Below are 13,383 nucleotides of genomic sequence, written 5' to 3'. Positions count from 1 at the left end.
AATAATAATAGTCGAAGATGGATCACAGAAGTGTCGTGCTACTTCATCGTGTACAACACAAAGCACGTTTAACGCGAGCAGCGAAAGAAGCGAGGGATAGGAAACCCGAAGTAACAGCGTGCAACGGCCTAGATCTCGCCGTAGATGGAGGAGGCGGTGCCCCACACCACACCGATCACACCGACAATCAGCAGAAGGTAGGTGGAAAAGTAGTGGAACCAGCCAACGGAGGAGAAGGTCCAGTTACCGGCATACATCATCATAAACGCTGGGTAGATGAAGCCGATGAAGCCGCCGCAGAACCCGCCGACGAGACCGAAGACGACGTTGATGCTGGGAATGAACAGGCCAGCAACAAGCGAAAGAAGTGCCAAAAAGGTGCACACACACGCGTTCTTCCACCACGGAAGCCTGTGCACGTCGGCGCGGAAGCAGTAGTAGACCGCCTGGCGTACCGGGATCATGTGCAGGCCGTAGCCGACGCACAGCTTCAGCATAATGCCACCGTAGCCGACACCCATCAACGGATCCTGCACAGGGTTGTACATCTTCAGGGCGGAGGTGGTGACCTTGGGGCCGAAGTCGAGGTAGCCGAAGAGGCCGGCGAAGAGGTACAGCACAAAAACGATCGCCACACCGACGGAGGCCCCAAGAGTGAGACGGAGCGGGGAGGGCTTGTAGAGCTCCTCCGCCACCTCCATCGCATTCAGCTGCGAGAGGAACGCGAAGACAAACGTGGTGAGGCCACCGATGGCGGTGTTGCCGGTGTTGACCATTTTGATTTCCGGGCGGGGGTGCTGGCGGAGACCGTTCTGTGCGCTGTGCACCACCATGCAGACGACGAAGAAGATGATGAAGAGCACCGCCACACAGGAGAAGTAGCGCAGCGTGTTGATCTCCTTCAATAAGGTCAGCGGCAGCATAAAGAACAGCCACACCGCCACGGTCAGCACACGCTGGCCCCAGATGCCCCTCAAAAAGTCTGGCGTGTTAGGGGAATCCTCGAGGAACGCAGTGAGAACATCCTTCAGGGAAATGACGTAGGAAAGCTCGGCGCCGAAGCTGAACAGCCACATACAGAGGGCGAGGAAGTAGTCCGCACCGGGGCCCAACAGCGTGCGGACGATCATCTCGTAGCTGCGCAGTCCCGTCTTCTGCGCTGCGAAACCAAGCAGGTAGTAAGAGTAGACGGTGAGGTAGGCGACGACCACCATGTAGATGAGACCCATCACTAGACCGGACGAGTTGAACGCCAGAGGCATCGCGATGATGCCGGCACCGATGGACGAGCTCGCCAGGTTCAGCCCCGTCGACAGCAGGCCACCGTAGGGGACGGCTTTGCCGAAGTACTTCTGGAAGACGTTGGCGGGGATGCGGCGGCGTGCAATGCGGTCCGCACGGATCTGGTCCTGGCGCTCGATCTCACGCTGCGGGTCGTAGCGGTCAAAGTCGTAGGCGTCCGCGCTGTCGGGGGAGCTCGTCTCCTCCACGCCCTTCGCCTCCTTCATCGCGTACCCGTCATCGACCACGTCGAGTTCCCCTTGAAGGGCCATCGGATCGACGGTGAGCTGGTTGCCGTTGCGGGGCTCCTCTCGAAAGGGTTGGTTTGCCTCTGAGCTGCTCATTATGAATGAGGCACGTGAAGAGAAAGTGTCGGAGTGCACAGGGCAAGTGTAGCGTGGGGACAACCAGTGTAAAGAATGTTCGTATTGACGCTCTTCAGCTCCTTTTCCCGGCGTTGGAAATGATATTTAAGTACTTACACCTTTTGCTCCTTCCTGTGAGGTGGGCGGCTCGCAGAGATCTGATGGGCTGCAAAAGAGGAGGCGTAAAAAGAAGGTGCTGTGTTCGGTGAACTTAAGGACTGCCGCAGCGGAACCACGCGCAGGGAGAGGAAGAGAGGACGTGGACGAGGAGACGGATGGAAAACAAAAGCCGCGTGTGAGCAGCGCAGCATGCTAACGCACCTACGTTCGCATGGGCATCGGAGAAGGAGAAAGCCACGACGGCATACGTGGAAGTTGAGGAGACGGTCAAGGCAGCGAACGGTATTGCGCGGCGCAGTAAGGATCAGGGTACCTGTTATTCTGTCCAATACATCCGCTGCTTTTTACCTTTCACTGCCTTTGAAGCTCCTCTTCGTGGGGCTACCGTGACGCAGATCGCGTAATCGGTACCGGAGGAAAGACACCTGCCCCATTCCCTTGCGAACAGAGTTGCTTACCATTCTCAGTGTGATTCTTCAGCAGCTTTTCTCACGCGCGACACGAATCGACAGACGTAACGATACACTTGAAGTAGAGGAAAGAAACAACGAAGAGAAGCTTTACAACAGCGGTGAACGAATTTGGAGACCTGCGTTTGACGACCCGCTAAGAGTGGGTTATAACGAAGTTTGACCGGTAAAACAGAAACGGCCAATGAAGGACGCACAATAATGAAAAGCAACCGGCGCTTCGCATTTGTGCAGACGTTGGTGGCGGAACCGTCGATGGAGGAGAGGAAAAATAGAGATGAGAAGGAGGCGCATCAAGCTTTGCCACCGTTGACCACTGTACGGTGACTCGTAGTGGCCCGCCGTTTTCTCTTCTCTCGTCATCACGAAGCCCACGACGCACTGCCCGACCAGACTATAACCCGGTGACGCCTGCCACTCAGCAGAACGCATTTCTTTGAAAACAATTAGAAAAATAATAAAAGCATCACACATGAATATATGTGTGGACTATTTCCTTGTTTTTCCTTTGTATGCTACGCTCACAACAACGCGAGTAGCGTTGGTATCAGGAAGGTTTTGTTTCTTTGCCGGAAAGAAAAGAAGAGAAGGCGCGAACGGAGACAAGACAGCAAATTCAAACGGGAGAAGAGAAGAGATCAAAGTAAGCGGTGCTCCTTGTCGAATTGGCTGCTTGCACAGAGGAAGGAAAGCACTTGAGTCAAGAAATGAAAACGCACTGACAATAAAGAACGCTGAAAGCAGCACAGTGAAGTACGAAGGGAGAAAAGAAAAGGAAGTAAAAACGAAAACGCGGGTGCCGCCCTACGGTGAAGCTGTGTGGGCGGAAGCAGCGGTAAGTACCATAGGAGAGGCAGTGCGAGAGGGAAGAACGCGTATGATTTCGTTGACGGCGCCTCACGGTGAAGTTGTGGGTTGTGACCGACGTACGCAATCAAAGGCGATGACGTGTATAATGCGCTAGCACGTGTCTCCCCATCAAGCGTCCCGCGGAATCGTTGAAGTCCGCCCTGTTTTCCTGGTTTCTCAAGCTCGCGTTGCACACACACACAAGGCTGCTACGAATGCTCTCTGGTCCGCGACGAGGTGAGTGCATCGGCGCGAGTAAGCGAGTGGAAACGTACGGCACAGAACAAGAACATCCTCGCAGGAGCAAGGAGACGGAAACGGCAGAAGACGAAGACCGCCTGCCCCATAAATAAATAATGTCGATTCATAAAAGTAATAAAAGAAAACACAATCGGCAGCGCTAAAGGAAAAAAACAGAACAAACAACAACAAAACAAGAGAGAAGGGGAGAAGCGAGAAGTGAAAAACGAGCTCTGCGACTGCATTGTAAAACTACGAATCGCCGTTGTAACGCACATCGCCTGAGAGAGGCCTGGCACGTGGGAAACAAGCAACCAACAGGGGAGCTGCGTGCGTTTGGATAACGTTTGCGCGCAGGTTTACAACGATGTTTAACACCTTGAAGAAAGAAAAAGAAAACAAGAAGAGAGGGAAACGTGGCCGGGGACGCCCCGCTGCGTCCAACAAAGCCTTCGTCGTTGTTTGACAACGCTTCCCGTTCCTTTCCAAACGCACAGTTCATAGGCCTTCGTCTATGGTGTCGACATCAGCGCTTAGATCTCGCCGTAGATGGAGGAGGCGGTGCCCCACACCACACCGATCACACCGACAATCAGCAGAAGGTAGGTGGAAAAGTAGTGGAACCAGCCGACGGAGGAGAAGGTCCAGTTACCGGCATACATCATCAACAGCGAAGGGTAAATGAAGCCGATGAAGCCGCCCGAGAAGCCGCCGACGAGACCGAAGACGACGTTGATGCTGGGAATGAACAGGCCAGCGATGAGGGACAGCACCGCCATGGAGGTGCACACACACGCGTTCTTCCACCACGCGATGGTGTGCACATCCACGTGTATGCAGTGGTAGATGGCATCACGCACCGGGATCATGTGCAGGCCGTAGCCAACGCACAGCTTAAAGAGGATACCGCCATAGCCGACACCCATCAACGGATCCTTCACAGGGTTGTACATCTTCAGGGCAGAGCCCGTCATGTCCGGACCGAAGTCGAGGTAGCCGAAGAGGCCGGCGAAGAGGTACAGCACAAAAACGATCGCCACACCGACGGAGGCACCAAGAGTGAGACGGAGCGGGGAGGGCTTGTAGAGCTCCGCGTAGCACTCATACGCGTTCAGCTGCGAGAGGAACGCGAAGATGAAGGTAGCGAGACCAGCGATGGCGGTGTTGCCGGTGTTGACCATTTTGATTTCCGGGCGGGGGTGCTGGCGGAGACCGTTCTGTGCGCTGTGCACCACCATGCAGACGACGAAGAAGATGATGAAGAGCACCGCCACACAGGAGAAGTAGCGCAGCGTGTTGATCTCCTTCGGCAGACACAGTGGCAGCATCACACACAGCCACACAATAAACGTCAGCAGACGCTGGCCCCAGATGTTGCGAAAAAACTCCGGGGAGCTGTCCGAATCCTCCAGAAACGCGGTGAGGACGTCCTTCAGGGAAATCGCGTACGACACCTCCGCACCGAAGCTGAGAAACCACATACAGAAGGCGAGGAAGTAGTCCGCACCGGGGCCCATCAGCGTGCGGACGAGCTGCTCGTAGTTCCGAAGACCTGTTTTGTGTCCCACCTGTCCGAGCAGGTAGTAGGAGTAGATGGTGAGGTAGGCGATGACCACCATGTAGATGATGGACATGATGATGCCCGAGGCGTAGAAGGCAGATGGCAGGGCGATGATGCCGGCACCGATGGACGAGCTCGCCAGGTTCAACCCCGTCGACAGCAGGCCACCGTAGGGAACGATGTAGCTGAAGTACTTCTGGAAGACGTTCGTGGGGACGCGGCGGCGCTTGAGGCGCTCGGCACGAATTTCATCCTCGCGGTCGATGTTGATCTGCGGGTCGTAGCGCTCGAAGTCGTAGAGGTCGCCCTCATCGGGGGAGTTGAGGTCCTCCATCCCCTTCGCCGTTTTCGTCGGGTACTCCTCCCCCGGGTACTCCACGCCATCTTGAAGGGCGGTGGCGACATCGGTGTTTTCGCGCTCGCCCTGGCGACGCTCGTCTTCGTACGGCTGATTTGGGTGAGCTCCACTCATTGTGTAAGAAAGGAAAGAAGGGAGGAAGTACGGTAGCGAACACGAAGAGGACGGCGAGGTATTGAACGAGCTGGATTCAAGACGGCCTCGTAAAAAGCACAGCTCCGTGCTTCGCTTGTCTTCCCTTTTCTTGTAAGAGATACTTTAACTGAGCAAAGTACAAAAGAAATTGGCGCAAGAGACGAAAGCGATGATTTTTTTAATGGAAAGTGTTTTTGTCTTTTCCCCAGAGCAGTGCGCGACGGGGAGGGAGTGGTTGTAAGAAGCAGAGAACAGAAGGCCCAGAGAGAGGATGATAGTTGTTCGATTCCGTTGTGGTCGCGACAGCTTTCGTGGGCTTGCTCATAGCCGCTAAAAAGGTGTTGCTCGATACGTCCTCATCAAGAAGGCAGAGAGAGAAAAGCGCGGTCAGGGTCAGAACGTGTGGCGAATTAATCCTCCACAACAGAGGAAGTTAGCGCTCTTCTCTGCCATAAGAAGTGCAATCGCACTCCAATCCGGTCCCAGTTGCTCCATTAGCACAATTCGGTTTCCATGATTTCCAGTTGTTGTCGATGATTTAATGAAGATATATGTATCAAATCATGAAAATCCGCGATTCCTATTTCTTTGAAACGTTCGAAGGAGGCAGTCAACTGTGCAGAGCCGCAAACCGGCGTTGCGCAGACACACACGCACTCAAACAAGAAAAAGGACTGCTGCCCACCTTCATAGACGTATGGAACCAAAGAAACGGAAAAGAAGAAGTTAGCATGAGAGTCGTCCTTCGTCTCTACTTCTTCCGGCTTTACAATAAAACTCAAGGCACTATATATTGTAGCGTACTTTCGTACATGTCGCGGCAGGACAACAGTGCGAGTAAGCAGGTCAGCGATCTGATACAGCTGTTAAAGTAGGTGAAGAGAAAGAAAGGGAAAAAAAAAGAGAAGTCACCTTCTTTAATGGCGAGCTGAAACGGCAATTCCAACACACACACACACACACACATCTATATAGAGTCTGTTTACAAGCTCGCGGGCGTGTATTGGAAAGGAAAAATCTTACGTCACTGAGCTCGACATGATTGCCCCCTTTGAGAGGTTTGTTTTTTAAGGTCGATGAACAGCAGCGACTTTTTGTTTGTTTTTACGATTAAGCGGGGCTGACACCAGAGAAAGGGTTGTACAACAAGAGGTCGCAGCCACCGTCACTTTTACGTACCTTCTCCTTCACACTTGACTTTTTTTATATATCTCGTCGTGCTGTGCGTTGCGCCTTCTTGACGGTGTCGCTTTGAAAGGCTAGCGGGTCCTTGTGGCGCGACGACCGCAAACCGCAGTGCACAAAACGCCAAGACTCTCTTCAAGTATGAAGGGAAGTGAGAAAGGAGAGAAAGAACAACAAAAAGAAAAGGTGCTGACAAGAAGAAAAGAAATGGGAGGGAGCCCGTGAGAGTCGTCGTTGCCGCCCTGCGAAAGAAGGCCCCGGGTGTGACTCGGCACGGACTGCGAGATCACAAATGCCGTTGCGCAGGTTCTCTCTCAGCACATCGCCGGCCTTCGCATGGGCAATCCCTCGTGTCGTTTCCACGCAAACACAATCGACAAAAGTAAAACTTAAAAGAAAATAGAAACAATATCGCGTGGGAAAAAACAACATAACAGTACTTTTGGAAAACCTAAAACATCAACGAAACACTCACTGCAGCAGAGTCCACATCGACACGGCAACGAAAGCTCTTGCACCTCCGTTGCCCCTCCTTTCCTCCTTTTTCCAGCATCAATGCGCCATCACCTCGCCGTAAATGGCAGCGGCGGTGCCCCACACCACAGCAATCACACCGGTAATCAGCAGCACATAGGTGGAGACGTAGTGGAACCAGCCAACGGAGGAGAAGGTCCAGTTGCCCGAGTACATGTACATGAGAGCGGGGTAGATGTACCCGATGAAGCCGCCCGAGAAGCCGCCGACGAGACCGAAGACGACGTTGATGTTGGGTACGAAGAGGCTGCAGATCATCGACAGCGACGCCATAGAACCGCACACACACGCGTTCTTCCACCAGGAGATGTGATGGACATCGGTGTGGAAGACGTGGTATATGGCATCCCGCACCGGGATCATGTGCAGGCCGTAGCCGACGCACAGCTTCAGCATCAGGCCCCCGTAGCCGACGCCCATCATCTTGTCTTTGATTGGGTTGTACATCTTCAAGGCGGAGCCGGTGACTTTGGGGCCGAAGTCAAGGTAGCCGAAGACGCCGGCGAAGAAGTACAGCGTAAAGCAGATCATCACGCCAATCGTCGACGCGATGCTCATGCGCTTCACCGAGAACTGGTACATCTCGCCCGCCACCTCCATCGCGTTCAGCTGCGAGATGAACGCGAAGAGGAACGTGGAGAGGCCGACGATGGCGGTGTTCCCGGTGTTGAAGTAGATAATCTCCGGGCGCGGCTTCTCCTGCAGCCCGTTCATGCCGCTGTGAATCACCATCGTAATGGCAAAGTATACGACGAACGCGATGGCGATAGAGGAGAAGTAGCGCAGCGTGTTGATCTCCTTCGGCAGGCACAGCGGCAGCATAAAGACGAGCCACAGCACAAAGGTCATCACACGCTCACCAGGGAGGGTCCTGAGGAAGTGCGGGGCGGACGGTGAGTTTTCCAGAAACGCGGTGAGGACGTCCTTCAGGGAAATCGCGTACGACACCTCCGCACCGAAGCTCATAAACCACAGGCAGAAGGCGAGGAAGTAGTCCGCACCGGGGCCCATCAGCGTGCGGACGATCTGCTCGTAGTTGCGCAGCCCCGTCTTCTTGGCGACGATGGCCAGCAAGACGTAGGAGTAGATGGTGAGGTAGGCGATGACCACCATGTAGATGAGCGCCATGATGATCCCAGAGGCGTTGAAGGCAGAGGGCAGGGCAATGATGCCGGCACCGATGCAGGAACTGGCCAGGTTAATACCCGAGGACAGCAGGCCGCCGTAGGGGACGACGTAGCCGAAGTACCGCTGGAAGACGTTCACTTCGGTGCGGCGCCGCATCACGCGTATCGCGCGCTCCTCGTCCATGCGAGCCACGCGGTTCTGCGGGCTGCAGCTGTCGAAATCGTAGGGGTCAGCATTGTCGACAGAGGCGTTCACGGGCGAAATCTTCTTCTCCGGCACCGGCGCGGAGTCAGAGAAGGGCTCCGCCTCCAGATATTCCGCCCCATCGCCCTCCGGCGCGTCGTATTCCCAGTTCTTGTGGCGCTCATCTGCGCCGCTCTTCGCATTTGGTGATCCACTCGACATGGCGTTACCCCGTGCGTGCAAGACGGAGTTGAGGAGAATTGAGTGGGTGCGGTAGAGCCGTAGCCAAGACGAAGGAGAGCTTTCAGAGGGGGAGGGGACACCGATGTGCACTTAGGACCACTTGTGAGATAAGAGAAAAGAAAGAAAAAGCGCCTGTTACCTGCTTTTGTTGTTCGTGCTGTTACTTTGGCCGGCAAGCCACGTTCATACCCGTAAAAGGAGAGGGGACGGTGCACGTGTGTATGCAAAGGCACAATAAATAGAAAAGGAAGCAAGCGTGGGTGAACAGGAGGTGTTGTCGATAACGGTAGAGAACGAAGACGTGAGCAGAGGAGAGGTTGTAATTGGTGCCTTCCGCTTGAAGCGCTCACAGCGTAGCACGGAAACCGTTGTTGAGAAACAGGAAACCGCGATCTTTTGGTCCGCGATGACGAGAGCCGCGCGCCTCTCCGTTATCTAATGTGAGTCACTGTCGTTGAGACCCTCTCTCCCCACTGTCTGCGTCTCTCGCGTCCTCGCTTTACCACAGAAATTGATTGCGGCTCTGCCACTCAACAAATCAATAAATGGATAAAATTCGTCTAGTACAGCACACACACAAGTTGGGTTCAGTGCGGTGATCGCTTCGAGTGACGGCGCAGAGTGCATTCACGAGTCGGAAATGATTCCTTCAGGAATTGAGGTTGGAAGAGCAAACGGTGAGACAGAGAGAGAAAGAAACACCGCAACCACGAAAAGCTGCAAAGTACCGAAATAAGATGTAAAGAACATATAGCGGCCATCAGCAAACGGCAGTAGCCCCCTTTTCACTCCGATGTGGTGTGTCGTACACTATCCGCGCCGGTCATGCGGCTAGTAGATGTAGACGCGCTTGAGCGAGGCCAGCCGGGCCGCGGGCACCTCCATCGCAGTGAGCGTGTCCAGCAACGACGCCACATCTACCTTCACGGCGGGCAGGACAGAGGGGAATGCCTTGCTTCCATTGGACGGTCCATCCGTTGCGGCAGATGGGGCGTCCTCCTCGCTGGACAGCGAGAGCGCAGGGACAGGTTCGGCGCTGGTTGGCGACGTCACCGTGTCACGGATGCCGCTCTCGCCGTCCTTGCGTGTCCGCAGAATCGCCACGGCCAGCAGCATCTCCAGCCCCAGCGCGTAGCCCTCCGCGTGCACTGCCACAGCTGAGTATGTCGCCAGCAGATTATATAAATCACTGCCAAAACTGCCTTGCAGCTCGGTGCAGACACGCGTGAAGGACATGGCCACTCGTTGGTGCTGCCGCAGCTCCGCAATCAAGTTGGTGTGTGCGCGTCTAGCCTTCTGCAGACCGGCTTTGATGTCCGCCTCGCTCATCGTGCTCGGGTACTCGTGCTGCAGCACCGTCTGACTCGCCATGATGAAGAGGAGCTCCTTCAGTGGGGCTTCAGCGTCGCGCAGGGCATCCGCCGCCGCCTTCTTGTGCTGCTCGATGCTCTCACTCGGCACAACACCGGTTCGCTGGGTGTCGTAAGGGATGTATACCTTCGTCTTGCTCACCTCAAGGTAGCGCTCCACGATGGTACGCGTCGCCACTGCGCCGGAGTCGGCCTCCGTGGTCAGCTGATCCGTCGTGTACTGCAGCGACTGCTCAATCAATGTCATGAGCGAAGCGGCTGCGTCCACAGTCGGAGAGGACTCGCCCCGCGCCCTCAGCAACTCCTCCAACGTTGGCGGCTCATCGGTCAGGGACTCCTCCACGGCCAGCGGGGGAAACACGTAGAACAACCAATTGCGCCGGTGCAGCTCGCGGTACTGTAGCACGTCGGTAAAGAGCTGCCGATACCACTCCGCTCTCTCGTTGATGCGGCCACCGGCGATGAGAAGGCCGTAATGGCGGATGAACTCTGCGATGGCGATGCCCACCTTGGACTCGATGTACACGCGGAAAAGCGGCTTCAGTTGCCGCCATAGCTGACGCGCCTTCGCCTGCAGTAGCTGCTCTAAGACGGGCCGGTCAGTGTGCGGCGGCCACGTCAGCAGCAGCCGGCGCTCGACTCGCATCCGGCGCCGAGCGATGGCAATGAGCTCGTCCCAGTTCTCGACGAACTCCACCGCGCCAACCTGCGCCGACAGCAGCAGGTTGTCGGGTGTCGTGCAGTCAAGCCGGAACGCCAGGCGGCGCGGGTTAATCTCAAAAATGTCCATCTCATCCAGGTGCGACGGCGGTGGGTCGCTGGCAGCGGTGGCGGCCTGAAGGGCGGCACTGCGGTAGCGCGCGGTGGCACCGGTGGCGTACCAGTCCAGCAGCGGGAAGGGGAGCGTGGCCTGCGTCTGCGGGAAGAGGTTCATGATGTGGTGGCCGCAGCGGCGCAGCTTGCTGACGAGGTCACCGTCGGGTGGCGGCACCGCACCGCGGCGGAGGGCCTCGAGCAGCGCCTCCACCTTTGGCACCACCTCCACGCACTGGCAGCAGAAGGAGACCCAATCGCGCACGCAGGCGTCGCTCTGCGCTGAGGTCGTCTTCGCTGGCCTCTGCGCCTCCACCTTACGCAGCACCGAGGAGAAGGAGAATTCGTCCAGGTGGGTGAGTTCAATGCGGTAGAGTCCGTTGGGGGCCGTCGGTGAGTTGAACGAGTCGTCAAACGAGCGCCCGGTCACACTTATGCAGTCCATCAGCTCAACGCTCGGCACGCGGCGCACGGGCGACTCCAAGGCAACGGGCGGAGAGACAAACGACATGTTCCAGTCTATGGCGGCTGACGCATCGGAGAGGCCGTCCTGCGCTCCGCTGCCCTCCCAGCCCCGCCGCGTGGCGCTCTGCACGGTGATCTCCCGCGCCTTTGCGTCCACCGTCACCTCACACGCCTCCTGCATCGCGGCGTGGTCGAGCACCTCCTCGCTGGCCGCTTCGGCCATTCTCGCACGCGGCGCCACGCTCTCCCGCATCTTTATTGCAGCCCCATTTGCAATACCAGCCGCTGTACCGGGAGGTGTGGTCTTTGACGGAGTCGCGGCAGCAATCGGGTTGCCATCCTTGTCCACGCCGAACTCCTCCATCATCTCCATTTGTTTGATGGACAGCCCGCTGTTGAGTGCGGTGATGCAGCGCGCAAAGTAGCCCTCAACGGTGGTGGCAAAGCGCTCGTAGTTCTGCGGATTGTCGCAGTCGTTGCTGCCGCCCATGTCCACCGGCAGCACCGACGCGTCGATGCGCTTCAGCAGCTCGCCGTTACGTATGTCGCTGGCGGAGAAGAGAAAAATGCAGTCGCTGATGGAGCTGGGCAGCTGCCGGAGCAGCGGCTTCATGACGAAGGTGAGGGCACCGCTCATATTGCAGATGTACATGCGGCTCACCACCCCGGGGAAGAACTTGCTAATGCGCAGGGCCATGTCCTTCTGGAAAATAAGATCCGTGTTGCGCAACAGCGAAGCGTTCTTTTGGTTAATCAACCACGTCACCATCGCGCTCGGGTTCTTCTTGTCGCAGCGCACGGCCCAGCTGAGGAACATGTCCAAGTTTGCCTGCCGCTCCGCTCGCTGCTCCGCCTTGGGGTGATCACGAGCAGTATTGAAGTAGAAGGTGGGGTGGCCCTCCAAGTCACGGCCGATGTACTGCACAATGCCGGCACGCATAGAGCCGCGGAGGAAGTCGGTGATGGTGTACTTGGAAAAAACGGTGCGCTCCATGTTGTCGCGGCGCTGCAGCTTCGCGATCGTCTCCTTGATGTCGAATTTCTTGTTGGACAGAAAGAGGTAAATCCACCCGTCGAGGTAGCGGTGGTGCACGCCCACCGCCTGCTTCACCACCTCCAGCTCCGCCACGTGCTCGCGGGGGACCTGGAACATCGATGGGCGGACGCAGTGCAACTCTGCAGTAGGGAAGACAGGAAGGAGAAAGAGCAGAGCCGATGCTATATAGAGAGCAACGCCCTTTCTCGCTCGCTCGCTCTTCGTTGAAGACGCTTAGGCCTATAAGGATAGCAGTGAGGGGCGATTCTGCTGCTGCGGGGAGTCGTTGACGATGCAACGACCGAAAAATGCGTTGTCGATACCCAGCAGCACCGCTAACGTAGAACTGTTACGATGTGTAGGAAGGTAGGGGAAAAGTAATGTGTGTTTACTACCGATGAAAAAAACAAAACAAGTAAAGCAAAAGGGTACTTCAGAATAGCGACAGCATGTGAACGACAATTTATTTGGACTCCGCCTCCGGCGTTCTCTTCTTCAAAAACAAGAAACGATCAGTCTTGACGTGCTATCTCTTGCACCTGGCGTATCCTCTGGTAAAGGAGGAGGAAGCACTAACAAGCTAAACAGCGATCGCCAACTGTGCCCCACCGTCCCACCCGTTCAGTAAAGATGCAATCCGAATTTGTTCCCACTTTGGGGGACTTTTTGATAGGCAGCTGTGAGTCGAGAATTTCAGAAGGGGAGAACTAATAGTACCGACAAGTTGGGGGGGGGGGGGCCGAGAACCTCGGAGTATTTTAAGTTCTTCACGTTAACGCGTTGTGTGCTGCGAGGGTGCAGAAAGGAGTGCCGACGCCTCTCCTCTGCCCTCAGGGATGCTGGAACCTGAAAGGAAAGAAAAACGCATCAAGGAAGGGTAGAGGAGGAAGTCACCGAGAAGGAAAAGCGACGACAAGCGAAGGCGCCACAGTATCAACGGAGATTGTCACCGCATAAAACAGACGCTTGTCTCCAGTTACTTCGGCGTACTCACTCGTGAAGACAGAGAGGAGTAATTCTAGCAGTAAAGAAGCTGCCGCGAAATGG

The 13,383-nt window shown here is 55.9% G+C and overlaps 4 protein-coding genes across 8 annotated transcripts; all 4 read right to left on the bottom strand.

Annotated features, from left to right (window-relative positions):
* Positions 1–128: 128 nt before the first annotated feature.
* On the bottom strand, positions 129–1,866 carry ABB37_09542 (putative amino acid permease; the record flags this gene model as incomplete). 3 transcript variants are annotated; one of them, XM_015809077.1, is made up of 1 exon in its annotated part: positions 129–1,866. In XM_015809077.1, exon 1 carries the CDS (start codon positions 1,623–1,625, stop codon positions 129–131), a length of 1,497 nt encoding a protein of 498 aa, XP_015652397.1. In that variant the 5' UTR covers positions 1,626–1,866. The 3 variants fall into 3 exon arrangements, with proteins under 3 accessions (XP_015652397.1, XP_015652398.1, XP_015652399.1); XM_015809078.1 differs by having other exon boundaries at positions 129–1,858; XM_015809079.1 differs by having other exon boundaries at positions 129–1,844.
* A 1,992-nt stretch (positions 1,867–3,858) lies between these two features.
* Positions 3,859–6,244, bottom strand: ABB37_09541 (putative amino acid permease; the record flags this gene model as incomplete). Of its 3 annotated transcripts, none has more annotated exons than XM_015809074.1 (1): positions 3,859–6,244. In XM_015809074.1, the coding sequence occupies exon 1, from the start codon at positions 5,356–5,358 to the stop codon at positions 3,859–3,861; it is 1,500 nt and encodes a 499-aa protein (XP_015652394.1). In that variant the 5' UTR covers positions 5,359–6,244. The 3 variants fall into 3 exon arrangements, with proteins under 3 accessions (XP_015652394.1, XP_015652395.1, XP_015652396.1); XM_015809075.1 differs by having other exon boundaries at positions 3,859–5,579; XM_015809076.1 differs by having other exon boundaries at positions 3,859–5,508.
* Positions 6,245–7,116: 872 nt separating this feature from the next.
* ABB37_09540 (putative amino acid transporter aATP11) lies at positions 7,117–8,631 on the bottom strand (the record flags this gene model as incomplete). The annotated part of the gene is made up of 1 exon (XM_015809073.1): positions 7,117–8,631. One exon carries the CDS (start codon positions 8,629–8,631, stop codon positions 7,117–7,119), a length of 1,515 nt encoding a protein of 504 aa, XP_015652393.1.
* An 852-nt stretch (positions 8,632–9,483) lies between these two features.
* Positions 9,484–13,184, bottom strand: ABB37_09539 (hypothetical protein; the record flags this gene model as incomplete). Its single annotated transcript, XM_015809072.1, has 1 exon — positions 9,484–13,184. The coding sequence occupies exon 1, from the start codon at positions 12,451–12,453 to the stop codon at positions 9,484–9,486; it is 2,970 nt and encodes a 989-aa protein (XP_015652392.1). The 5' UTR covers positions 12,454–13,184.
* Between the last annotated feature and the right edge of the window lie 199 nt (positions 13,185–13,383).

Source organism: Leptomonas pyrrhocoris (assembly GCF_001293395.1).
Source record: "Leptomonas pyrrhocoris isolate H10 chromosome Unknown, whole genome shotgun sequence".
Taxonomy (NCBI): domain Eukaryota; phylum Euglenozoa; class Kinetoplastea; order Trypanosomatida; family Trypanosomatidae; genus Leptomonas; species Leptomonas pyrrhocoris.
The sequence above is the reverse complement of the archived record's forward strand: the minus strand, read 5'-3'. Positions and strand labels throughout refer to the sequence as shown.